Source organism: Balearica regulorum, chromosome 16 (genome assembly GCF_011004875.1).
Source record: "Balearica regulorum gibbericeps isolate bBalReg1 chromosome 16, bBalReg1.pri, whole genome shotgun sequence".
In the NCBI taxonomy this organism is placed as follows: Eukaryota; Metazoa; Chordata; class Aves; order Gruiformes; family Gruidae; genus Balearica; species Balearica regulorum.
This window is the reverse complement of record NC_046199.1, coordinates 10,363,970-10,388,820: the sequence shown is the minus strand read 5'-3', so window position 1 is coordinate 10,388,820 and position 24,851 is coordinate 10,363,970. Positions and strand designations below refer to the sequence as shown.

At 44.2% G+C, this 24,851-nt stretch overlaps 1 protein-coding gene across 1 annotated transcript in view; it reads right to left on the bottom strand.

The window, feature by feature from the left end:
- Positions 1-6,711: 6,711 nt before the first annotated feature.
- KCNQ2 (potassium voltage-gated channel subfamily Q member 2) overlaps positions 6,712-24,851 on the bottom strand; it is a 77,556-nt gene continuing 59,416 nt past the window's right edge. The window contains exons 16-17 of the mRNA XM_075768644.1: positions 18,642-18,765; positions 6,712-17,903 (exon numbers count right to left, since the gene is read on the bottom strand). Coding sequence (XP_075624759.1) covers positions 17,184-17,903; positions 18,642-18,765 — 844 coding nt within the window. The 3' untranslated portion in view covers positions 6,712-17,183. The remainder of the gene's footprint in view (positions 17,904-18,641; positions 18,766-24,851) is intronic.

The window sequence follows — 24,851 nt, the reverse complement described above, 5'->3', positions numbered from 1 at the left end:
GAAAACCAGAATGCAAGGATTCACAAGAACAAGAATTTCCAGAAATCAGATACTACTTTCATCAGCCACCACATCTATGACATGTGCCCACAAACTATGTTTATGCTCAGCCATGGTCACTAGATCACCAGTCCATGCACGTGTCTTGTGATGCCCTTCATGTACCACTACCTACTAAGGATTTACCTGGTTTACTTAGTGGGATGTGAGCAGTGCTTGGGAGCATCTTTGTTGCTGTCCCACAAGCCACGTGTGGCATCGAAGACAGCGTCCCTGGGCAAAGCCCAGCTGTGTGGCTCCTGAGAAGGATGCTGGGCATCCCACATGATGCGGATTAGAAGAACACACATGGGCAGGGTTAATGGGGGACCTCATCAGCTCTGATAAATGCAAGCCACTCCAATGGAGGTGCACCCTTGGCCAGCAGACAACTGAGATAAAAACAGTGATCTGAACTCTTTGTCCAAAGGGCTGAAGAGGACAAAGAAATCACTGCATGCCCTCTGGAATAAGTCTGTCTTCAGATTACAGAGGCAAGTTCTGCTGCTTGTGTTGCCCTCCTGCCTACATCAGCTGCCCTGCCTTTCTGCTCCAGAGCAGCCAGAGAAAATTTCCAGGCTATAATCAAGATATTTTTCAAATTACTCTGGCCGATATGTGAAGGTCATGGGGCTGTTTTCTCCCCTCCTTTTTCTAAAATCCATTTTTAAACAGATCAATATCTGTGAAGGAGAAAACAAACTTTGGGAAGCAAAGCTTATCTCCTTGGAAGCAGGGCAAGAACACGACACTCCCCAGCAGTGTTTTATTAAGAAGCAGGATTTATCATCACAGGCCAAGGTTGGCTTCTCTTTTATTCTTCAGCTGACTCTTTCCTTTCAGTGTCTCTCATTTCTTCCCAGTACAGCAAGAGAGTGAGTGGCGAATAAAGCTCAGCACCTGGCACATCCATTCCCCTACATTTCAAAGGAATTTTCTCCTTGCCTAGCACAGGACTGAGCTTTCATCCCACCAGCTGGAACAGGTGGTTTCTGGTTACTGGAAATCTTGGAAATGAAAGGAATGGGAAAGGTTCTTGCTTGCTTTTTTTTCTTTCCCCCCTGCCTCATTGACTCACTATGATTGAGGTGCAATTCTGAGACTGAACCTGTTTGATCAAACTTCCCATTTTGCAGGCAATATGTGGTAAAGACCCTATTTAAGATTTACTCTTTAAAAAACCCCACAACATAATGTGTCAGATAAAATTCCCAAATGCTGCTGAACTTTGCATTAGCGATCCAGTGCTTTGCTTTGTTCCCCCTTCTCCAAGATAAGCCTCGGCTGCTGGGCAGCAGTAGGAGCCTTCCCCATGTCCCCGTGTGTCCCTGTACCTCAGTGTGAGGGCACAAGGTGCTCTGCCGTTGGAGGAGGCAGTCTGAGATGCAGTGGGGAAATGGGATTCCTGAAGAACTCATATTTCTGCGCAGCCAGTGCTATTTACTCCCACCTTTGCAAAACTCCAACCTGTTAAAACAGCTTCTCTGGCATTTTGTATAAAACCATGTTGCCCACTTTGTACCCTAGAAACCTGCAGAAATTTGATATGCAAAAAGCCTACCTCTTTTCCGCTCTCGGCCATCTCATTTCTATATCAAACATCCTATCGATATCCATCACACAGCATCTCCTTCAAAGACCAGCTTCAGCCTCCCAACCCTCCCTCCATTAGGAAGAGATGAAGTAAATCAGCTCTCTGGCTGGTCCCAAAGGCTCCCATGCTGTAGTGGAAGATGAATTGCACCATTGCCTTTTCTGAGTAATGCAGAGTAATCATACTAAGACTTTACAAAGTGCCATACATCTTCAAAGAGCTGTATGTCCATTAGCTAAATAGCACTGCTCAACACAGGAAAGCAAGCAATAGTGCAAGATGGGGAAAAAGAGTACACATTTTCCTCCATCTGAAATACAACTGAATCTATATGGAAGCTTCATTCCCTTTTCACAGGACATCATTGCCACAGGTCTTTTGATACAGAAGACATGAGCACAGCCCCCATAATCTCAATGCAAGTGAGAGAAGGTGGGACCGGATTACCATCACTGCAGTAATAAATATCCCAAATTAACGAAGTGATGCACTATCATCGACTCTGGAAATAAAGCTCCTGCACCCTCTGCTGGGGAGAGGGTTGTGGCTGCACAGCCTGGCTTGTCACCACTGTCCTGGTCAGACACTGCCCTTTCACAGGAGATTAATCTAAACGTGCTTATTTTACCAGGGAAGTACCAGCAGGGATGTGGCTGAGCTGCCCTGGCAGGGTCTGCATACCCCAGACCTGAGTCCCTGCTCTGGTACCCCCTCCTTCAACTGATGCACACACACCCCCGTTCACTGATGGATGTGCAGTTGTAACTACAGGAGCTGCAGCATGATCAGGGGCATAGAGGCACCCACAGCAAAACCAGGTATGAAACTCATCTGGGGGAGATGAGACAGGAGCTGCCCCCACCCCAGCCTTTCCTGCCATGCCGAACTAGAAAGCCTGCAGACCCCAGATGAGAAGGAAGCTTTGAATAATATATTCAATGCTATCAATAAATGATGGAATAAAACCAAAATGTTTTTCTTCTCCTACCACCCTCAGCTTCAAGGGCAAGAGGCCAGGGGACATTAATACTTGAGTCTTCGGTAGTTGCCCACCCGGCAGCTTTGCACACTTCACAGAATGCTCCATTTGTTACTAGAATACATCTTTTGCCCCATTTAGGAAACCAGTCTCACTGAATCCCTTTATTTTTGCCAATAATGCTGTTTCCACTCTACAGACAGCAAGGGTGACACATCCAAAGGGAAACCTCTTGAAACCGGGGAAGACTCCAAACTTTGCCTGTGTTCTTCCCTTACTTAGGAAAATGAAATCCAGATGCTTTGCACTGCTGAGCAGGGGATGTGGGCACAGCCTCTGTGTGTGCTCAATTCTGGGAGAAATCTGCTTCTCCCCAGAAAAAACATCTCTGAAGTGGCTGGTCGTAAGAGATGCTCCCCTGGGAGTCCCCAGAAAATCCACTGTTTGTCCAATCGGTGCTTAACTATAATTACCAAGCAGGTAGGTGTCTTTCTGGACTCTGAAGGACCCAGAAGTTCAGCTGGAAAAGGGAACAAGTTAGTCTGCTCCCATTTAGGTGATGCTCTGCAGCAGCAGGCGTGTTTCCAGTGTGGCGTTCAGCAGCGTGTTCGCTCTGCCATCTAGGGTCCAGGCTCCACGGCGGGCTGCACTCCTCCAGCAAGCCTGCTTTCCTCACAAAGAGGAGCTCTGAATTTTCTGCAGGATGGACTGGAGAGGAAATTTCAGCTTTGAGCCCTTCTGGGGGGACTTCATGCAATGCATTTCATACACATGTGCACCAGTGTGCTGCTCGGGGATGAGTTAACGCAGGCGGTTTTGACGTGATGCCACTGCCTGGCTCAATGGGACAGGGCGATCTGGAGGTATTGCCACCTCCTTCGTCATGTCACTACTGAGCAGGAGCTGTTTTGCTGATTACATTTTTTTTTTCTGCTATTCAAACCCTTTCAACCCAAGGAAAATGTGCCTTCATGTGTTTGCTCCAGTGAAGCCCCATCTGTGCATAGCAGGGAGCTGGGATTACATGGTGCACCAGCTCTCCTAGTTAATCTATCATGCCTCGGTGTGTGCTGCCATTTGATTTAACCACTTAATTAAAACTGTCTTAATTGATTTATATTCATTGGATCCTTCATGCTCTGATTTCAGTAAAAGCTTCAGCTGAGTCAGAAGAAGGCAAAGAATAAAATCACATTTTAGCATCTGTCTTCTAAAGAAATCAAGACCTGAAAAGACGGGGCAGACTGTGTTTGTATCTTAGTGTGGAAGACCGTCCCCAAACCTACGCATTGCTTTTGGGATGAAAAAGGAATTGAGCAGAAAACTACCAAAAAATTAAAGAAACGTCAGATCAACAAAAACCTCACATCAGTGCTGACCAGCGGCAGAGGGAGAAAAAGAAACAGCAAGGATTTCTACTCATTTTTGGTACTAAAAAGTTGGAGTGATACAGTGTGTCAGTGCAGCTAAAACATTTGTTCAATAAATCATCAGGAAATGTGTAATTGATAGGTCTGGTCGTGGGGGAGTACATGGGATTGATTCAACTGAAGCTGAGAAATCCCTGAAAGCCAAAGTGGAAAAAGAAGTTTGGGTGCATTTGTTTGTTTTATTTAGCATCTAAATTCAATGGTTTAAAGAGTAACCTTACTGTCTTTTCAGTTGTATCCAAAAATCTCCTCTTTCCATCTCTGACTTGCCTCCTGTTAACAGTCCTTCAAGGACAAGGAGATAAAAAATTTGCTCATGAGTTTTGTGTGAAAAATCTCATGTTCCATTATTCACCAAATTCCTTATCCATGCCAAATTATAATCTTTTAAACTGTGTCCCATGCCATCTTCCTCTTCCTTCCACTTCATTTTATGTCTGTCTTTCTGTTTAGCTATGTATTATTAACTTCCTTACAGAAAAAGAGTGACCACCTTGCTGAAAAAGGTTTCTCGTTCCAGAAAGATACTTTATGCCCAAAACCACCATTAGGTTACTATTGATGGAAACAGGAGAGAGCTGCCAAGAACGTAATAAGGGTAAATTATACCCCAGAGCAGTGCTGCAGTAGTGTTAAATGGATCAGAGAGATTTCATTCATGGTTCTGCCACTGAGTTATTGCACAGTTTTGGAAAGCAAAAAGGAAACCCAAATGCTGGATTCAGGCGTTATTTGGATCAAAAGCTGGAATTGGCTTTTTTCACCTTGGACTGAGAAGCTCCAGGTGTCTCAAATGGGGTGCCCAAAAGTAGCACTGAGATTTTACAACCTGAGTCCTCCTTTTGTAACAACTCCTGCTTACCCCTCCAGTGAATAAGGAAGAAATGTTTCTTTAATTTGCAAGGATAGTATATGGTTTAATTAGTGAACAAGGCACAGATACCCAGACTGGGATTCTGCTTAGGAACAGAGCTTGGCAGAGTTTTTGGCAATGAATTCATCCTGCAGAAGTTCATACCCTGTCACTGCATATACAATCCCAAATAACTGTGCTCATTCAGGAAAACAACTTTTACTTAACTTCTTAAACCAGCTGCTTTTGCTTAGTTAGAGCCAGCAGGTTGTAAACTTGCAGAGGAATGTCCCCGAGTTACGGCAATGTTGTTATCACACCTCCTCAGGACCCAGTTCCTGGCATCCTGATAGACCATGTGGTAAAAAGCAGAGGGTGAAATATCCCTGCCCAAAGAATATGAATAAAAATAATTTTGCCTTGGGGAGCTTTAGCTTTGAGAAGACCAGGTGGATATGTTCCTATGATAGCCAGGGAAACTGCAATCCTAAGGAATTTAGATCCATTTCTAGATGCTTTGTATTCATATGAATTTCTTCTACAGCTCCAGCATTTACTTCTGCTCCACAAAAAGGGACATTTACCACTGCAGAGAAAAGTGTCCTCCTGATTTTTCCTCTGGACCAGACTATGAGGGCCCTGGAGCCAATTGCCAAGAGGAAGCACTGCCTCCTCCTGCGTGGTCTCTCCTGTTGGCTTGGTGATCGTGTGAGCACGGACTCCAGGTCTGCCGGGCAGCTGACTCCGCTCCGACACAGCAGGTACCGCATCTGGCTCCATCAGCATCCCTGCTTGGGTGGCAGGGGCAGCTGCAGGACAGCATTTGGATGCAGCACACGCCAACGCACGAGCCTGCTCAGATGACAGGGGAATGTGATTTAGTAAGCTGAGAATTTTCCTGCTTATCTCACTGGTGTGAAACATAATGAGATAAAATATAACAATGTTATTTAAGTGCACCTTAATGTGCTGTATCCATTGGGAAACGCTCGCACCTGGCCTTCTTTCATAGCTTTGGGGAGGACGGGAGCTGCTGAAGGCTTCGAGCCAAGTCATCTGGTACAACCAGGGGGCTGCTGTGCCTGAAGCAAACTGTTCATTCTGCCAAGCCTCTTTCGCTGCCTTGTCCAAATGACTGGCAGGCTTTTTAAAACCCAAGCACCAGTTCATCTAGATTCTCATACTTCATCTTTCTGGAAAAAAATATCAGTGTGGAGTGAGGGATTTTACTTTTTCCATTTCTCTTGCAAAATGGAACTGCTGTTTCATCAGCCAGCCTCGCTATGGAAAATACTGCCAGTCCATCCACTTCACTCCTAGAGAGCTCTCCAAAATCCAGAATGCGCTTTCTTAATTTAGGATGGATGCCTGGTAAGCAAGATAACTCGTGGGACAGATAAAGGTCCCTTTCCAGTGCCATTCCTTGGCTCTGAGCCCACTTCAATGACACCAGCCTCAATTTTTAGCATGGAGATAAGGAGCTGGCACAGGGGGCGAAGAGCTTCCGTAACCATCCTTTATCCGTCAGGATGCGGCTGATGTCTAACCTTAAGAAAATCAATATTGTTAAGGACCCTGAAGGGACAGTGTCCTTGTAACTGAGGGCACACGACTTTTCTGAGCTTGATTTTATACATCAGAAAGAAAAATGTCATCTAACGTTAGAAATAAGGAAGGAAGGTGTGAAGGTTTAACACCAGGAAAGGACAGGCCCTCAGCCACCATCTCGCTCCTCTTCATCAGTCATTATATATGTCCCCAAAGCACCAAGAAATCACCAGAAATAAACAAACAAAGTGAACAGAAGAAGTGCAAAGAAAAATAAATGTGTATTTCATCTCATGAAGGTTAAATCTCTGGTATTTTTACTGAATGCAATTTTCCATTCTGATGCTTTGAGGCTTAAATTAATGATTGTGGTTATTCAATTTTCCTTCATTTCCCTTCCGATTGCAACCATCGCTGTTGTTTTTAATATCACACATATACAGTTTTGCAGCTGCCACAGTCATTCATGTGAAGGTACACACTGTATCACGCTCAACACTTCGGTGTAAAAGTCTGGGCTACATTGCTCTTCTGCGGTACTAATGTAAAACCATCTGTGACTGTGTCGTTCGGCTTCTAGCTATTCCCTTAGAAAACTACAGGTCATTCCCTTGGCATATGTCCCTATAAAATGTACATTGCACAAAGTCGTGATTGAAATGTACAGAGGAAATTACACATTCACCAAAAAAAAAAAAAAAAAAAAAGTCCCATTGCTATTTTACAAGAGAAAGTGTGTACCATTCAATACATACAAAATGTTTTAAAATTGTACGTAAGTACCAAAGGCATTATGAGAGATTCTTTGGAGATGAAACGAAAGTGCAAAAAAGCCAAGGCAACAGAGCAAATTAAAGGAAGCAAAGCAGCAGCTGTCTTTGCTTTCTAAAGGACAACCAAACTTTCATGCTCAGCTGAGCCCGATTTTTACGAGCGGGAGGCGAGGGCGTGCAGCACCTGCACTCGCGCCAAGAGAGAACGGCCTGTCCCAGCGTGAAATTCACCTCTTAGCTCACCGTCAGGGCAAATGCATGAACCAGTTTTAGCCTAGTTAAGGCCAAATAAGCCAGATCCCATTATAAACCGTGATAGCTTCATGGTATATCAGGGAAATGGGAACATAAGCGATGGATGTACCCTTTGCTTAGAAATACATTTGGGAATGAAGTGGCTCTTACAATTGATAACTTCAGACCTAGAGATGAATTTCAGGCCAATGCAAAAATCTGATTATTATTTTTTCAATGTCATCCAGTAGCATTTGACTGGAAAATTTAGATCTTTGTGCCTTTGCTTGATGGACTGAAGGATAAGTTCTACCCAATATAGATCTGATATTGGTGAAAATATGGGCAAAATTAAATCCTAGAGGACGATTCATTTGATGAGATTATTGAAATCTCTGTATAGGGGCAATCAAAGTTTGGAGGTGGACCAGCTTGGAATATCAGCTTTATTGATTATAACTTTGTCATTTCTTTCATAACTCTAAGATTAAAATGGGCTTTTGGTGACTATTTCTCTCACTTTTCTTCAATGACTCTTAACTAGGGGCTTTTTCAATACGGAGGCAAAGGTAAGAGCAGGACACACAGGGCAGCAGGATCTCTGCCCGGGCAGTAGCCCATACTGAAGGGGATGCAATGCCGGGTGTGGGGGGAGACTGTGGCACTGCCCATCAGCCAGCACCACTTTACCTGCCCCAGCACGTACGGCCTTTGCCCTCGGCTCTCCGATGGCATAGGACAACTGTTTGGCCACACATCCTAGGAATGGGTTGAACTTGGAATTGGCACCGGCCGCTATATTCTTTTGTTAGTTTGTTTTAAAGAAAGCCAAACAATACGTCATTTAAAGCAACCAGCACTCTGCTCCATGGCCAGCGCTGCCTTCAGAAGTGGGATTTCTCCTTGGGATGGCAGTTGCACATCAATCCCCTTTGCAAATCTTCCTTTTTGATAGAAGTACGTTATCAAAATGGTCTTTTGTTTTGGTTTTACCCACTCTCCCACCTCCAAGAAAAGAACTTCCTCCCCGCCCTGTGCATCTCAGATGCAGCTTTATCTGCTTTAAAGCGTATGTGTGCATGCATCTGTATACACATGCACATACAGCAATATGTATATGCATGTATGCAAAAAACATGCACACGCACTTACAGCCAAAGTTGTGTTGTCCTTTTATCTTGCAGGTTATGACAAAGATAAACCGTGAACTTCATTCAATCTGTACAGAATTTACAGCTCAGATGAAAAGCAATGAAGATTATATAGAAATACAGTAATTTTTAAGGATTTCTGGGCTCTGTGTTTGTTTTGTTCAGGTATTTTTTAAGTAACATTGCAGAAGCAATATCTCACTTATTTAGCTTACCGGTAAAATCTGTTTGAAGCAGTATTTGAATGCAGTGTATTTCTTAACAAAACAAGATCTTTGTTTTCCTCTTTTCCCAATTATGTTGAGTCACTTCACAAACAAGGCAGGTAACACTTTGTTCGGTGTCTGTTCAACACATGTACACTTACTACATGTAGTGATACCTATCAGCATTTGGCATGTAATGTGCAATCTGTGTGCAGTATATGTGGATAGTGTGCCAAAGTGACACTAAGCAAGATAAATTTCATAAATACAATGTCTATACTGGAGAAACAAGAATATAGTTTTAGTGTGTGGAGCATTGCTGTATAAGAACAGTGGCACCCACCTATACGAATTACTGATAAAAGAATAAAACATTTATAAGAATAATTTATTGAATCTCCTAAAGCATTTGATATACCACGCAGTGACTGCAACTAGGTTTAAAATCTGCCCTTGATTTAAAGTCATAGAATCACAGAATTGTTTGGGTTGGAAGGGATGTTAAAGTCCATCTAGTTCCAACCCCCTGCCATAGACAGGGACACCCTCCACTAGCCCAGGTTGCCCAAAGCCCCATCCAACCTGGCCTTGAACACTGCCAGGGATGGGGCATCCACAGCTTCTCTGGGCAACCTATACCAGGGCCTCACCACCCTCATAGTAAAGAATTTCCTCCCTCTTTCAATTTAAATAATAAAAAAACCCAGAACAAAATCTGTCATTTATCAGCTTTATCAGTTGCAGGTTCTCTACCCTGTGCATGATTTTTTTTGAGAAAAAGTGAAGAAACTTCAAATTTTAGGGTTTGAGTTTGGGTGGTGGGGAAGAGTAACCAACACAGAAGGGTCCCCATCCTGCCTGCTGACAGGAGCATGGGATATCTTCAGCTCCAGGGAAGATGTTGGACCAGTGTGAATAAACAGGCAGGACAGAAAAGACCTGCCATCAGCTTTGATGACTTCTCCTCAGCTCATCAGCAAGGCTGAATACGGTGTCTACAGAGATGCTAAAGGACTGAGCCCTCTATATCCACATCTGTAACAAATCCCTTTCAAGAGCATCACTGCATATGTGAAATACTGGGTCATGGACACTGTTGGTCAGGTTTAAGGATTTACCATGAAATGCTGCTTCTATTTTTAATGGGAGGTGCCCATGGCATGCTAAAATAAGGAGGCATTTTCTTGTCTTGGCCTGCAAGGCTTATGCCAACCTTTTCTTGTGTGCAGTGGGAAGAAAAGAGCATCTCCCCAGGTCCACAGTCATCAGTGTCAAATGAAGTTGAAATTCCAGGGGAAGCTTCACCAGCAGTGTGACATTCAACCTTGGTTTTGGGCCAGAACCATCCAAACTGGAGAGTTTGGCATGACCTCTACCTGAAACCATTAACCCTGCCCTAAAATTATAAGCGTAGCTGCAGGTGAAATCTAGCCTGAGCTTGGCACTGAGTTTTGGAAAGCTTTGTGGTTGCCGTTAGCTCAAGTTTCTCAGGACTAGGCAAACGGATACTGCTTGAACAATTCATCTGCAGCTGTATTTACAGGAAGTAGGAGAGGGTAAGATGCTTCCAGGTTCACTGGCAGCTTTGGAAATAGCACAGCTTGGACTAGCTGCTTTCCATTTCTCCCCATTATCAAGCTGGATCCTGGCAGGCAAAGCCACATGTGTGGATTGCTGAAGGGGTCTGGGGTCTCAGAAGCAGCTCTTGCTTTAGGGAGCAAAAGCATTAACAGTGTTAGAGTCTGTAAGCTCTTCTCTGAGACATTCAGCTCGACAAGAAAACCAGAACCTGTCTCACCACAATCAGCTAAAGCCAAAGGGACAAACCCTTACAGGGTGCTGTACAGAGGGGCAAAATAGACTTCATCCCTGTGCTGAAAGGCTCCAGCAGAACAAACCAGGGATGTATTGAGGCCACGGTGGCTCAATGAGAAAGCAAATAAATGGCCAATAAAAAGCAAAACTGCCACACTAACAAAAACATGAAGGGTCCTTGGTGTATCTAGTGCTGCCAGGTCAGAAGCAAGTCTCAGAGCAGAGATCTGGCATTAAATCCTCAGTTGTATACAGTCTGGAGAAGGAAGGTGAGGATATGGGACCAGTGTCAAACTAGATTATGGCAGCAAACTAGATTATGGTCTACAAACCCCAGCAAGGTGGGCAAACCCCGGATGCCTCATGACAGCCTGCTATTACAGCGGGGAGAACTGTGGCAAAACATTTATGGAGATATGAAGGTAGCTCAGTGCCTCTCTGTAAGGAGAGTAAGAGATGCTTCCACAAGGAATGGATATGGCACAGCTGCAGGGTCCCCGAGACCCCATGGGCTGTAGACAAGGGTGGATGACATTTCCAAAGAGGGGTTTCCAAAGTTTGGGAGCCACATTCCCCCCTGCCCCTCGGGCTGGGCTGCAGGCACAAATGCACCCGTATACCAGAGTTGGATGCAGGCAAGAGAACCTTATGGGAATTAAAAGAGACATATGGTAAGTCCCAAACGTGTGCGTTCACATGGCATCTCCTAAATAAAGACCAGGCCTCCTTCCTTGGCACTGCCTGCCTTGTTCTGCCTGCTCCTCCAAACCCTCAGAAAGGGGTATCCAGGATGCTCTTCTTCAGAGGCATCTGGATGGAAAGGAGGTTGTTATACACAGCCAACACAATTCGTACTTTTTCCTCCCCCTGTACACGTTTCAAGGAACCACAGGTACAAACATGTGGGGTTTTACCCCTTAGTTACAAGCAGTAGAAGTGGAGTTTGTGCATGCTGTATCAGAGGGAAGGGGCAATGATCAGTCGCAGCATGAAAGACACTTGGTATATCAGTGTTACCTACAGAAGCACCGCAGCATCCTACGTGATGGGTCACTGGGAGGACGGTCTCTCCCAAAAATGATGCTTTTGGCGAGGTTACCTCATCAGGTACTACAGCAATCTGGGAGTGCAGATACAGCTGGAGCATATTGCTGTCTACTCATCTCAGGCTGCATGCAGTAGCAGGCAAAATTGAGAGTACAGTCACGTGAGATAGTCCGGAAAGCACATTCATATGTTAAAAAGGACCCAGCTGCTCCTCCTGCAGCAGCCGCTCCTTGCTGCTACCTAAATTATAAGTGTGATTAATACTGTATCAAAAGGTGTGTAATCCCTCTCCCTCTAGACATTAATATAAGGCAAGCAGTATTGTGTCACTGGGGCATCAGACACTAAGATATACTAAAGAAGATTCCTATGCATTATTATTATCCTTATTATTAAAAAAAAACCCAACTATTGTTATTGTTAAAAACCCAACAACCCACACCCTTGCTCTAAGCCGATTTTGCTCTGTGACGCAGAAAAGTCAGGGTGTTTGTGTGCTAAAAGCAAGAGTTTGCTTCTACACTGCTGAGCAGCAGTGACCCGCACGGGGCTCGGAGGGGGCTCCTGCCCTCACCCCTGTGCCACGGCCCTCCGCATCGCAGCCTCAATGTTACTTGCAGGTGAAGGAGCTTTTGTATCTGATTTCCTTGTTTCTGGTTCATGAAAAGGAAGCTGATGAAAACAGAAGGTGCTGACCCATGATGGAGAGCGGGTGAGAGAGGATGCAGGCGTGCGGGCGTGGGTTGGAGGACCACAGGCGTGCTGGGAAGGGATGGAGGCTCAGGGCTCGCTCAACCTGATGGTTCACACGAGCGTGGATGGAGAAACAGAAATCCTTAGCCTGCTCCTGGGCTTTTTAACATTCCCAATAATATACTCACTGCTAAGGGTCTTTATATGGGATAATTCTTGGGCAAATTCCTTAGGAATTTCAGTTTTTCTATTAATCCTTACATTTTGTTTTTAGCAATAATGTTGCTGTGACTGTAGTGGTCTGAGGACATAAGGGAAATGAGGTTTGCAGTAGCTCCCTCTTGAGAAAAATATGAGTAAATGTGGTTTTCTTTTCTCTTGGGTAACTTAGGAAGGGGAGCATTTGTATCGGAGGTGATGCTCTGCCTTCTCAGGTAGATTATACAAACTTGTTCTAAAAATTCACATAATTTAAAATCTTAAAAATCAATTAAAATGTAAAAATATACCTATTTATCTGTAAATAGCAATGATCCTGCAGAATTTATTTGGATCTATTAAGCAGCATTTGAAACAAAATACAGTTTTAGAAAATCTGATCTATCACATAGTCTGTCTAAAGAAATATAATGGCTTTCTGAGCTGGACAAGAGGTTTGTTTTCAGTGAGTTCCTTGACATTTTTGTTTTAAAAATTATTATAAGAAAATGAGTCAACAAGGAAATTCACATACAAAATCTGCACTTGAGTAACATTAAAGTCCCTTCCCAAATATTGGGAATTTCGACATATGGCTAGTGATCTGTTCCTATGTCTTGGGGTCACATTATGGAAGGCCACCTGCACAGAGATTGCAAGATCTCCAGCCACGTCTCCTGTTCGGAGACATGAACTCCTCAGGCAACTTGAACTCACGCTTGGACCTGAAGCACCCAAAAACTGACTGTGGCTTCAGGTCCCAGTCTCAGGGATTGCTCCATCCCACAGGCGGGGCCTTTTGCAGTATTTCTCTCCAGACCTAGACCCAGATTCTGAAAAAAAAAAAAAAAAAGAAAAAAAAGGTGTAAAGTTTCTTGGAGACCAGAGCCTGGGACCACGGCCATGCCTTCATATTCAGCACAGATGCACCTTGAAACCAGGCTCTGTGCACAGAACCGCACGTAGGCACAGGCACCCCTGGAGCAGTTCAGGATGGCCTGCTGGAAATTTGGCTTTCACATCTTCTTCAGTTCTCCTTGGTCTCCTCTGTCCACACTTGGCATTGTCTAAAACTTGTTTCTGTCCTCCAAAAAATATAGAACCAGACTTGGGAGGAAAAGGGGAGCAAAGACCAGCTCGAGAGAGGCTCAGCAGAGGGACAAAGTTTACCTGTCCATCCTTTTAAAGGTTTTATCATTGAGACTGCCTTATTAACAAAACGAAATACATTTATTTTCTTTTAATCTAGTGGTTAAGACTTCTGGTGTGAGATTACCACCAGGACTGTCTGATACAGGCATGGAGGAATTAAGGGATTGAAAGAGAAGACTTTGCAGAGAGTATTGGACTATGATTTAGGACAGGAATGAAATTATTGATATTGATAAGCAACAAGCAGGCTCTGTTATCGCTTATGTAGGCATAAGTCATTTCATGGAAATAAGGAGCATTTGAAGATAATTCTGGTGCAAGTTAACCCAAAAATCCAGGTCTTTTTGCCTGGATGAATGAGAAGTGATGATTTATGGCATGTGGATGGAGGCATGTGTCAGAATTTCTTTGAAATGATGCCACAGATAAAGGTGGAATATTTTTTACACCTTCCAAAAAAAAAAAAATTCTATGTGAAATTTGTAGCAGCAAGATATAATCTGTGCTGCATATATAAAAAACCAATATTCTGTAATCAGTGATTGTGGGACAAATCCAACACCTTTTAAAGCTACAAGTCAGAACATCTTTACAAACTCTAATGCAGTAACTTGAAGAGGGAAAACACAGTTCTTCCTATGCAGTCCCTAAAGGAGGTAAAAGACTGCAGATTTCAACCTGCGGAAAACTCAAGAGGACACAGTGGAACTGCTTCTCCTCGAGACACACTGGCAGTATCTGCTTTCATGGGTGTAACATCATCTGGCCAGGAGAAAGGGATTTTTGCAATAAGAACTAGGAAATGGACATTGAAAATAGAACTAATAGGGCTTCAAAATTAAGACATGATAAAAATTACATCCTGCAAAAAATTGTGCCTTGAAGTCCTGTTGACTTTGCTTCCTATATTGAAGACCAGTCATGTACCTGTGCTGCAATAGGACCACATGACATCATCTTCATCTGGAGTTCCTGCCTTTGTATCACACCCTTCTGTGCCAAATTTCCAGCAGGCCTTGAAAAGCAATTGCAAACAAATAAGACAATAAATCCTTGTTATCTCTGACTTGGACAAAATTTGCAGCGGACAGCTGGCTGAAGCAATGTCAGGTTTTGACTCACCCACTGCAATTTCCATTCTTGTAGTCACTAGAAAACACATGCCAAGTCTGATTTGGGACCTGCTGACATTTCTTTCTCTACCCAAAGGCATCTTGTTTTGCAACATGCCAGGGGCAAGTCTGCACAATTTGCAGCCATTTTGCACTCAAAGATTTCTCTGAATCAAAGTCAAGGGTGTCACTGGATTCACTTTCCACAAAGAAATCTGGAGCCAAAGGGAGTTTGGGAGCACAAGCAGAGAGGGAAAATTGTGGGAGGTAATAAAAAAAAATTGATCAAATGGGAAAGAAAGGAATCAGCGTGGTTGGAAGCTTACATTCCCTTTAAGAAAAATGTTTTCCTCTCCTGAATGGTGAAAAATGGCAGGAAAAAATTGTGCAGAGCCATTCCTCACTCCTCAATCCCATGTGAAGACCTCGTGTTGGTCCTGAGCACTAGCAAAAGAATGGTTTTATTTCCTATCTGCAAGCTCTCAGACTGCACCCACATCTTCCCTAAGGCCAAAATAGTCCTGGGTCTCTCCTGGTTGCTGCCTCTGGTCAAGCAAACAGGAGGAGAGAAAAAGGCCATGACTGCCACTTCACCCCAAGCAAGTCGATGTTCAACCTCTCGAAGGCCACACAGAAATGAAGTTGTCACCTAAATATCCTTAACGGGCTCTTGATACAACACAGGGAAAATGTGAAAATGTGGAGAGACAGAGTTTGAAATCACAGACAGCCCCAGCAGAAAACACGTACAGGATTTGGGCTGTAGATGCATGGGAGGGTTCAGAGGCACAACACCAGCCATGGTGTCCCAACTCTGGAGATGGATCCCAAACACACTTTTCCTGATCCACCCCCTTGCAACAAAAAATCAAACAACCTATCCATGTAAAGGATCACTTTGTGACTTCATTTTGGTCCCAAAAGAAACTTTGAGCATCACTTTTCCCCTTGCTTTCCCCCAGCTTGAATGCGCTGCTGAGGTCCCGGTAATGACACAAAGATCCTTCCAAGAGAAAGTACTTTAACAACAACGAAATGGGTCAGACTTGGATTGGCACAACTTGCGGGCAAGCACAGGTAAGAGGCTTCTGAAAGACCATGAAGAAAAGAATCACCTCTTAACTCAGCTTGAGGGATCCAAAAAAACCCCAAAGGATGTCCTGGGAACATGGGTGTGAGATTCTTGGCAGGGTAGAAGAAGAAAGGGAAGATTTTCACAGGGCATAGTGTGTGCAAAAGTGTTCAGGCACGATGCAAACTGTAAGAAAAGTGCCCACTCTGACCAACAGGGCTGCAAAAGGACGGAGCTCAGCACTTAACTCGCAGCAACACGGGGACCACAGCATGTTGCATATCCACCCTCTCCCTTTGGCCTGGTGTGGCTGTGACTCCACAGCAGCACTGTTGGCCACGAGAACGGCTTCACACCATAACAGCCCTCTGGAGGGGTTGCTTTGGTTTGCCTTTGCTTCCAAAGCATCTCCAGGCCCGTTGTCAACAGAAGGAGAGATAATTAAATATAATACATGGTTTAAAACATAAAATTTCAGCCCTACAGTCTCTTCTCCTCCTTCTCTGTTTCATTTGTCTGCCCTCTGGGTTGTTTCTCTTCTTGCACTCAAGCTCATATTTCTCGGTTTTTCAATTTCCTAACATGGGATAATTTCCAAACCATTCTGGTTCAGAGCAGTATCCTAACCTGTCCCACTTTGAGGCCATGTCTTCTGTTCATGCAAATATTCCAGCCACCATCCCTTTCCCCCAGGGGCCTACGGAACATTTCCATGTATTATATTGGAATTATGCCACCTTCCTGACAGTTCATGAGGAACCAGAGTAATTAACACCCCCCCCGTAATTACACGTGACCTGAAATCTAAGCCAGAGACAGACATGTGTTCATTCCGTGACTCCAGAACACCTAACGGTGTAATCACCGGTGCCATGGTGTGGCAATGCCCACGTAACACTTGTCAGTCACCAGTCACTGTGACCTCCAAAAGCCCTGGCCAGGTGATTTATTCCTGCCCTGCACTTCTCAAGATTCCCAAGAAATGCAAATTACCTACCCTGCACCATGAAATAATTTCACCTAATGATCTTAGAAAGAGAGTATGAAAGAAATCTGGACTTCACGGCTCCAGTTTGCTCACCACTGTGACCTCTTCCATAAATGCAGGCTTGGACCTGCTCATTCCACCCCCCCCCAGAGTAAGCTGCAAGAAAGTATCCTCCAGCTAAGGATGTCCTAGATGGAGGAAAACCTTAGCTGTCAATCTCCTTGAGAAGTTCAACGTGTGGACAGCTGGAGCAGGCAGCTGCCAACGCTTGGACGTGGCTCGGCAGCTGCGAGAAGGCTTCACTGCCTGGGGGCTGACCAGCCCATGTCACTGAAGGGTCCCTCGCCCGTGGCTGACCTGGGAGGAGGACCGCAGGGCGTGCAGAGGTCAGAATCAGTGTCTGATTCCCCTTCTGCAATGTAGGGTCTGATTTTGGCCACGGCTGCATAGCAACCGTTGTTAAGGATGTCCAAATTCTCTTTGGACTGAGAGATGCTAAAGCCACTGAAAGAGCGCTCCAGTTCCTCATGGTCTACCGAGGGGATGGAGATGGACGTGTCGCTGTCTCTCATGGCACTCTCGTGGTGTTTGGTTGTAATGTCTTCGTTCCTCAGGTACTCTGCGCTCGCCCTGTGCCCACCGCTGTACGCTGACAAGGAGCGCTCGTGGGAGGGCGGAGGTGGGATGCGGACCAGCGAGCCGGGGTCTCCGACGGGCGAGGAGCCATGGCTTTGCCGCTGGTAGACCTGCTGCTGGCATGATGTTGAGGGCGGGCATGTGTTGGTCGGGGCTGGTGGGGCAGAGAAGTTCTTCTGACCCATGGAGCTGGTGGACCTGATGATCTTGATGATGCAGCCGTTCTTGTCAATGTGTTCCCTGCTGTCTTCGGGGCTGTGGTAGGGAGGTGCTGGGTCTGGTTCTTTGGACCCAAAATAAGCCTCCGTCTCTGTTGGTGGGATGCCCATCCGCTGCATGTAAATGTTCACCAGGAAGTCCAGCTTCTTCTCCATTGACTGAACCTGCAAAACACCACAGTTACAGTGCTACACACTGCACACAAGCTGAAGCAAATTAACATCCTGAGTACAAGTAACTTCCAACCCACCTAGGCATAAGTATGGGCCTGGGCTTCATAGATGACGTCTGCCTACACTGACCTACACCAAACTGAAACTTTTAGTAAATATTTAATTGTCCTATTCTGAAAAAAAACCCCTTAATGTTCCACCTTTTTGTGGGGTTTTCCTTAAACTCCTATAATCTTTTTGACATGCATCAAATTCCGGGAAAGCTGGAGAACACTCACATCCTTCCAGTGGCTTTCAGCTCCTTACTGCATTTGGCACTTGCCTGGGCGCAGATGGCCATGGGGATTTCTGAGCCTTATCTTCTAGGAAGATTTTTGTCTTTGGTGAGGCCACCAGCTACAGCAGCCAGGCTCATGGGCTCATTTGAAACATGTCTAGTATGGTGGCAAAGAAACCAATGTGCAATTTTCAAAAATAATGTAGACTTTAGGTAGACTCACCAAAAAAGAAAGTGTGTTTGTCACACACTCCAAAGTGCCTGTTTTGAAAGTACTTCCAAGACATTTAGTGTCCTTTCATAATGTCTACCCTGTTTCTTTGTCAAAATATTCTTAGCTCTTATTTTTTTTTCTAAATGGTAATGACCCCCAGGGGAAAAACAAGGCAATAAAAAACCAACACAATGCATGCAACACGCTCTGATAAGAACTCCCTCCTGACCCAATATACCTGTTTTTCAACTTTTCCAAGCCTGCCCATCATACTAGGGTCTTCAGGCAGCTCCCCCTCCGCTGGCCCTTTGGTTCGGTCCTTGTCGGTCATGGAGGATCCTCTCCCAACGATCTGGTCAACTCTACCGGGATCAGAAAATTCCCCCGCCCCCCGGAAAAGGACATGGAGTCAGTTGGAGGCAGCAGGCGAGGAGGGCTCCGCTTGTCGCGCCTCCGTGGGACAAAGCAACAGCCTCTCTCCCAACTAACACTCCAAATTACTCACAGACACGCAGTGGCACTGACGTGTTAATTCAGATGCAAAATTCAGAGCAGTATTAGCAGAGTTTGAAATTATCCATTTCTGTTTATACAGATAAAACCTGGCACATTATGCACAGTAAATTTACCCACTGCAAAGAATTTCTTTAACTGGCTTTCTTCCAAGTCAATTAACTTCTTATTTGTCCTGAGAAATCATTATTTTGGGGGAAGATCAAGTTTTCTGTTTAGCATATGTCAATGGGATTTTTTTTCAGTCTTTGCAGCAGTTTCCTCTCCTCTCCTCAATGCAAATGTAAGTGTGTAATTTTCACGTCCGTGAAAATGAGCCACTTATCCTAAGATCCAGACAAACAGGTGTAGTGCTTACTGTTTTAGTGGAATTACATCAAGGCTGAATTTGGTCATAACTCACCAAAGATTACCAAATTGTCTTCATCTCAATGCTACTGCAATTCACACCTGTATCATTAGATGTTTCCTATTAGCAGGGCTCCAAACCCGTAACAGCAGAGGACACTCCTGCCAAATCAGCAGCTAAAGCTACCGGGCATGTTGTTTGGTAATAACTTCTTTACACACATTACATTTGCAACTCCTCATTCCCAGTACAGAAACACCGGGGTTGATATACAGTTCTGTATGCACAGGAAGGAGGGCAGAGCCAGTTTGGAAGCTGGAAGTCAATTTTATTTGAGGCATCAAATATAAATTTTCTAGAAAGTAAACACCAGAGCTTCTTGATCCCTCAGAAGTCAGGGGAGCAACTGAGTTTTGGAATAGCTTCTTAATGGCAGCCTGGTTTATAACCTAATTCTACGCCAGGCAAACTTTACTCTTGCATAATGCACCAAACGTAAGGGTGGCAGGGGAAAAGAAGGGTTAATTAATCTGACTGAAACCAAGTTGAGGTATCTTGAGCGGAAAACTCAAAATGCTTCTTACGCAGTTCTGCCGTGTGGGCCATGGGTCCATGCACCAGGAGGAGGAAAAGGAAGGAGCTGAACACAGACAGACAGGGGAAAATAAACAAACAAACAAAAACCAAGGAAAGGAAGGAGATGTGAGGCTATTTCCAACACAAGAGCCATCTGTTTTCTTTATATTTGACAGGGACTTGTCATGTATGTATGTTGGCTGTTGACATTAAGGGACAGATATCAGTGGGTATGGACCAGCGTGGCTCCCTTGGCTTATATTAGAGCTACAGCAGTTTACAGCACCAGAAGATCTGGCTCAAAGAGATGAAGTGGATGAGCACATCACACCAAAGACAGAACATGTAAGCCAACAATTATTTTAGAGTATATCTTTGATCCCAGAAGATACTTCATTTGGGCAGTGATGCGACAGAATACCGTTCTGTTTAAAAAGTCACGTTTGATCCTTTGCTTAGCAATATAAGCACAGGAGTACAAGGAGCACCAAGTGCCATAATTACAAGTGTGAGGAATATGCATGCCTTATTTCTCTCTTGTAATGGGAGAAGCAAATTATTGACATGTACAGGAACTCCCCACAAGGGATGCAATTACTGACATAACATACAGCACAAGAAATCCTACGACAATGTTGTTACCATGTAAGCAAAGAGGTATTAAATTGGATACCTCGGGCTACCTTGGTTTGGAATCACAAGTCAAGGCGTAGTACAGCCACTGTACGAACTCCTCTCCTGTATGCACAAGCAAGTAGACTAGTAAAACAATGAACATGCGTTTAAAGAGGCCCAGAGTCTAAATGCTAATGAATATTGCGGAAGGCCAAGAACAATCAGGGTGTTCTGTCCTCGTGTCCCATCTAGCACAGCACTAACACTGAAATGTGTCCACTAATGGCAATGAGATGTCCTTCAACAGTTGCTGAGTAGAGCAGGGAGGCAGGACAGACTGTAACACAGAGAGGAAAACTGAACATTGGCATGCTACGGAGTATCATAATAGTAGAGATAGTCTTGTGCAACCTTATTTCTAACCTTACAGAGTTCGAGGAAGGACTTCTCTCTTCCATGTCCTTAAGAGAATAGTTATACATTAAATGAACCTCCCATGACACATGTGAAGCACAGGAGGCCAGCTGGCACTTCACAGATGGAGTGATCACTAGTTTCATATAGAAAAGCACTGACTTCTTCCATCACCTTCAGGCTGGATATGCCTGTAGACCTGCTGTGATTTAAAAGGAGGACTGAAGCACCTCATAGAGCTCACTCATAAAGCAGAAGCCCTTGCCCATATACCATTGATACCAGAGCCCAGGAGAATTCCTACTTGACTAATTCCCTTTGTGTCTATACTTTAACATAGTCCTGACTCTGGAGGTGGCCATCTTCCACAGCTCTGAGAAACCAGAGAGCCAGATCTCACGTTGGAGGCAGGGTATGCACCAAGGATGGTGCGATGGGCAGCTGTGGGCCACTGACTTCAGTGCAGAGAGGGGAGAAGGAGGTCAACCAAGTCCTTCTCGCTTGATGGGAGAAACCAGGCTTGAGATCTCCCACCCCTTTGCTTTCCATGGCAGAAGTTAGACCAGGGAAAAGTGCTCGTACCCTCAGCAAAGCACAGAGATTTCATTTGTGCCTTGTGTGATACAAAAGAGAGGAATTTCCTCGTGAGCTCCCAACCCACCTGTGCTTAGCTCAGCACTGCAAAGAACAGAAGGACCTTTTAGCCATTATGAAAGAGTTTGAGGTTTTGTCCAAACTAGGCAGCAAAGCTCAAAAGATGAAGAAGAGAGAACATATTCTACCTTTACAAGCAGAGTGGGATAGTGTATGTGTCTACTGCGTGACAAGGGACTGTGAATCTTCTGAGATGCCAAACCCCATGTCCACACTACATCCTGCGGGGAGCCTTGTGCCTTCCCAACGCTTATCTTGGCTGTGGTGAATACACGTGTGGAGGGAAGAATTCAGCTGAGGCTTTGGAAGAATCAGCCTCGTATTTTTCCCTTCATGGCAGAAGAGGATTCAGAGATTTCTAACGATGCATGACAAACTGTGCCATCTGCTGTCCTTGATAGGCTCTGCTGGGTTTTAGTTTGGGAGGGACAGAGAAAGAGGGTTGCTCTTTAAAGTGAACTTTGATATCTTTCCTTCTTTCTAATGATACAAAAAAAATGTAAAGCCTTGCATCAGCCACAGTGCAGGTTTTCTCATGCTTCATTATGCTTCATGCTAACAGTGCATGCAAAGAGGTGTAATATGTCACCCTCGGGCCAGAAGCAGACATCAAAAGGTCAAACGGCTCAAATGAGATAAAAATGAAGTGTTTGGGAATATATATTCAATTATTTTCTTTTTTTTTTCTTTATCTCTTTTAATTTTTTTTACACAATCCAGGCATTGAAGCCAAACCCCCTTCACCCATGTCACAGGACTGGCTACTTACCTCCTCATTTGGCAATAAAGTTTGCTCTAGACATATTTTGACCAATATCTGTCGTCTAAAAATTACAGCTGAGGTTGCACCTATTCTCTGTTAAATCAGTTGATCGAGGGAATTTAATCCGAATTGTCTGTGTGTGCAGCATGGAGCAAACACCTTCAGCCAAACCACAGCCATGGACATCCACTAGTACCCGGCTGCCTTTGCTGGGAGCTACTTGCAGAAATCTTTTGGCTGCACTGAGCCCTTGTCACTACAGCACCACAATGCAGTCAATGAGGTCAAGATAGCTCGTGGGACATCATTCGGTTTTGGGCAGTATTTGGCTAAAATATAGGTGTGCAGGCCAAAAAGGAGAGGCTGGTGCAGCCCATGGGGACCCCACAGCATGGACCCACATGGTGCTGAGATGATGAAGACCATGGCAGCAGCAGAGCCTGACCCACAGATTTTTGATTTGGGCTTGAGGCTGCTCAGAGCTCTGGTTCCCATCCATCCGGCACCTCGGGCACCTCACAAGTCCCACTGGTGCCTGTGGGAGGATGCAGCTGCCGAAAATTAAGCACAGCATAAGCTTTTGAATGGCCGGGAGCAGAGATTTCAGCAGCCTTCTGTACTCTGTTGCTTTCTGGAACCTCTCAGCCACAGCTCAATAGACAAGAAATGAGAAAATTCATTTAAAAAGGGAGCAATTATTTTTAAAAAAGGCTTAATGTCCCAGGAGCCTAGTGGCATGTGCAAACAGATTTTTAATCTGACCATCAGTATTAGAAACTGTAAAAACCCGGGGGGGGGGGGGGGGGGGAAGTCATTAAGATTAAGCTGATATAGCAAGAGACTTGGATTGAATAAAATAAATATCCCAGTGTGAGGTGACGGGGCTCCTCCCCTAGTATCCATTGATCACCTTTTCTGTGTGTGAGGCACAAGCTTTCAAATGAAAATCTTGCCTCTAGTGAAGGCTTGTTGCATACCTAATCTTATAGGTTAAATACAACAAAATCCATTTGAATATGTATTTTTATTTTAAAATCAAAATGTTTCTGCAAATAAGAGAGCTATTTAATTTATAAAGACTAGTTTTGGGCCTCATCATTTGGTAGGGAGGAGAAAGGGGAAAAATGCTATTCTGAGAGCATCTTTTTTTCTAAGCATAAAGCTTGGGGCTTCTGGAAAACTCTCTTATTTTTTTAATCTTTGAGCTAGCTGAGTGGGAAAAGGTAAGCTTTCAATATTCCTTTTACTCACATTCCTCTAGTGAAGATTACTCAGAGCAGCTTAAATAAAAATCAAAGAGATTTGTCACGTATTAGCTCTTAGGGAGGGCGAGTATATTTAGAAAAAAAAATATTTGAGGCTAAGCTTGCTGCATTTAAAATGCTAGTATTTGTGCATGGAAAATTACTTTCTGCAAATATTTATACCTGCCTTGGGCTCCAGTGGTCTCAATACAAGGTGAAAATAGAGCTCAGCTCATGGCCCTGCTGACCAGACCTCAGAATACCCTCAAAATGGGAACTTCAGTGAGAATGTGTTCCTCATGGCATCAGCTTCAGGTGCAGTTTTACCTAAGGAGAGAACTTAATAAGGGCAATGAGAAAAATCTCGCTGCATGACTGAGGGCTGGGTTTGACTCCTGCTCTTCTTTTTGCTTGCAAAATCAGGATTTTTTTTTATTTTTTTTTTTAACATGAGTCCCATGGTTGTAATATTTTAACACATTTTTTTCCTCTGTGGTCGGCAGAGTTGCATCAGCAAGAAAAAGAGACCACTGTGTTCATTGGGTATGAAACACTTCATTCTTACTTTGCCCACTGAAATAAACTCATTTCATTGTACGAAGAGCTGCAGAGGCTCCTTCACTTGTGTGTGTAGTGTTTAATCTTTTAGAAAGTAGATTGTTTATATTGGCTTTGTGGGTAAATATTCCACCCTTTACATTTGAAGAAAGTCTTATAAAATATGAGATTTTTAAAAGATATGTTTTTGCTTTCTAACACCTAGAAGGCGGCTGAAAATAGAAAATACGCTAGCTGAAGAAACTGATGGTTACTGATGACCGTATGAATGTCCCTTCTTTTTTTCCCTTTGGCTTGCCTAGTGTGAAAGCTCATTACTGAAAGTAAATCAGACCATACCCAGAGTAGCAAGCCCTTCTGAGTCACGATTTAGCAAGCTGCACTGCTAAGTGATAAATGCCGTCATATAACTGGCATGAAAGGGGTTTGACATTAAGCAAATGAAAAATCCAGAGAAAGCGTCATTTTGGTGAATCCTAACCTAGGCGAGTATTGGGGAGATTCTTTGGAAGAATACATGGGTCCTTTGGTTGGATACTTCTTATGCCGGGGAGTTGAAGGGGGCGGGGGACCCACAATCATATCTATCCTGGCAAAGTAAATAAGAAAAAAGACACCAGCAAAATGCATAATGAAGCAACATGTAGAGAAAAGTTGGTCAGAAAAGTTGCAGAAAGAAACAACTGAAAAACAGAACGACAGAGAGAGAAAGAGAGAGAAGTTGAAAATATATTCCTCTGGAAACAGGAGGCTCTGTCCTAC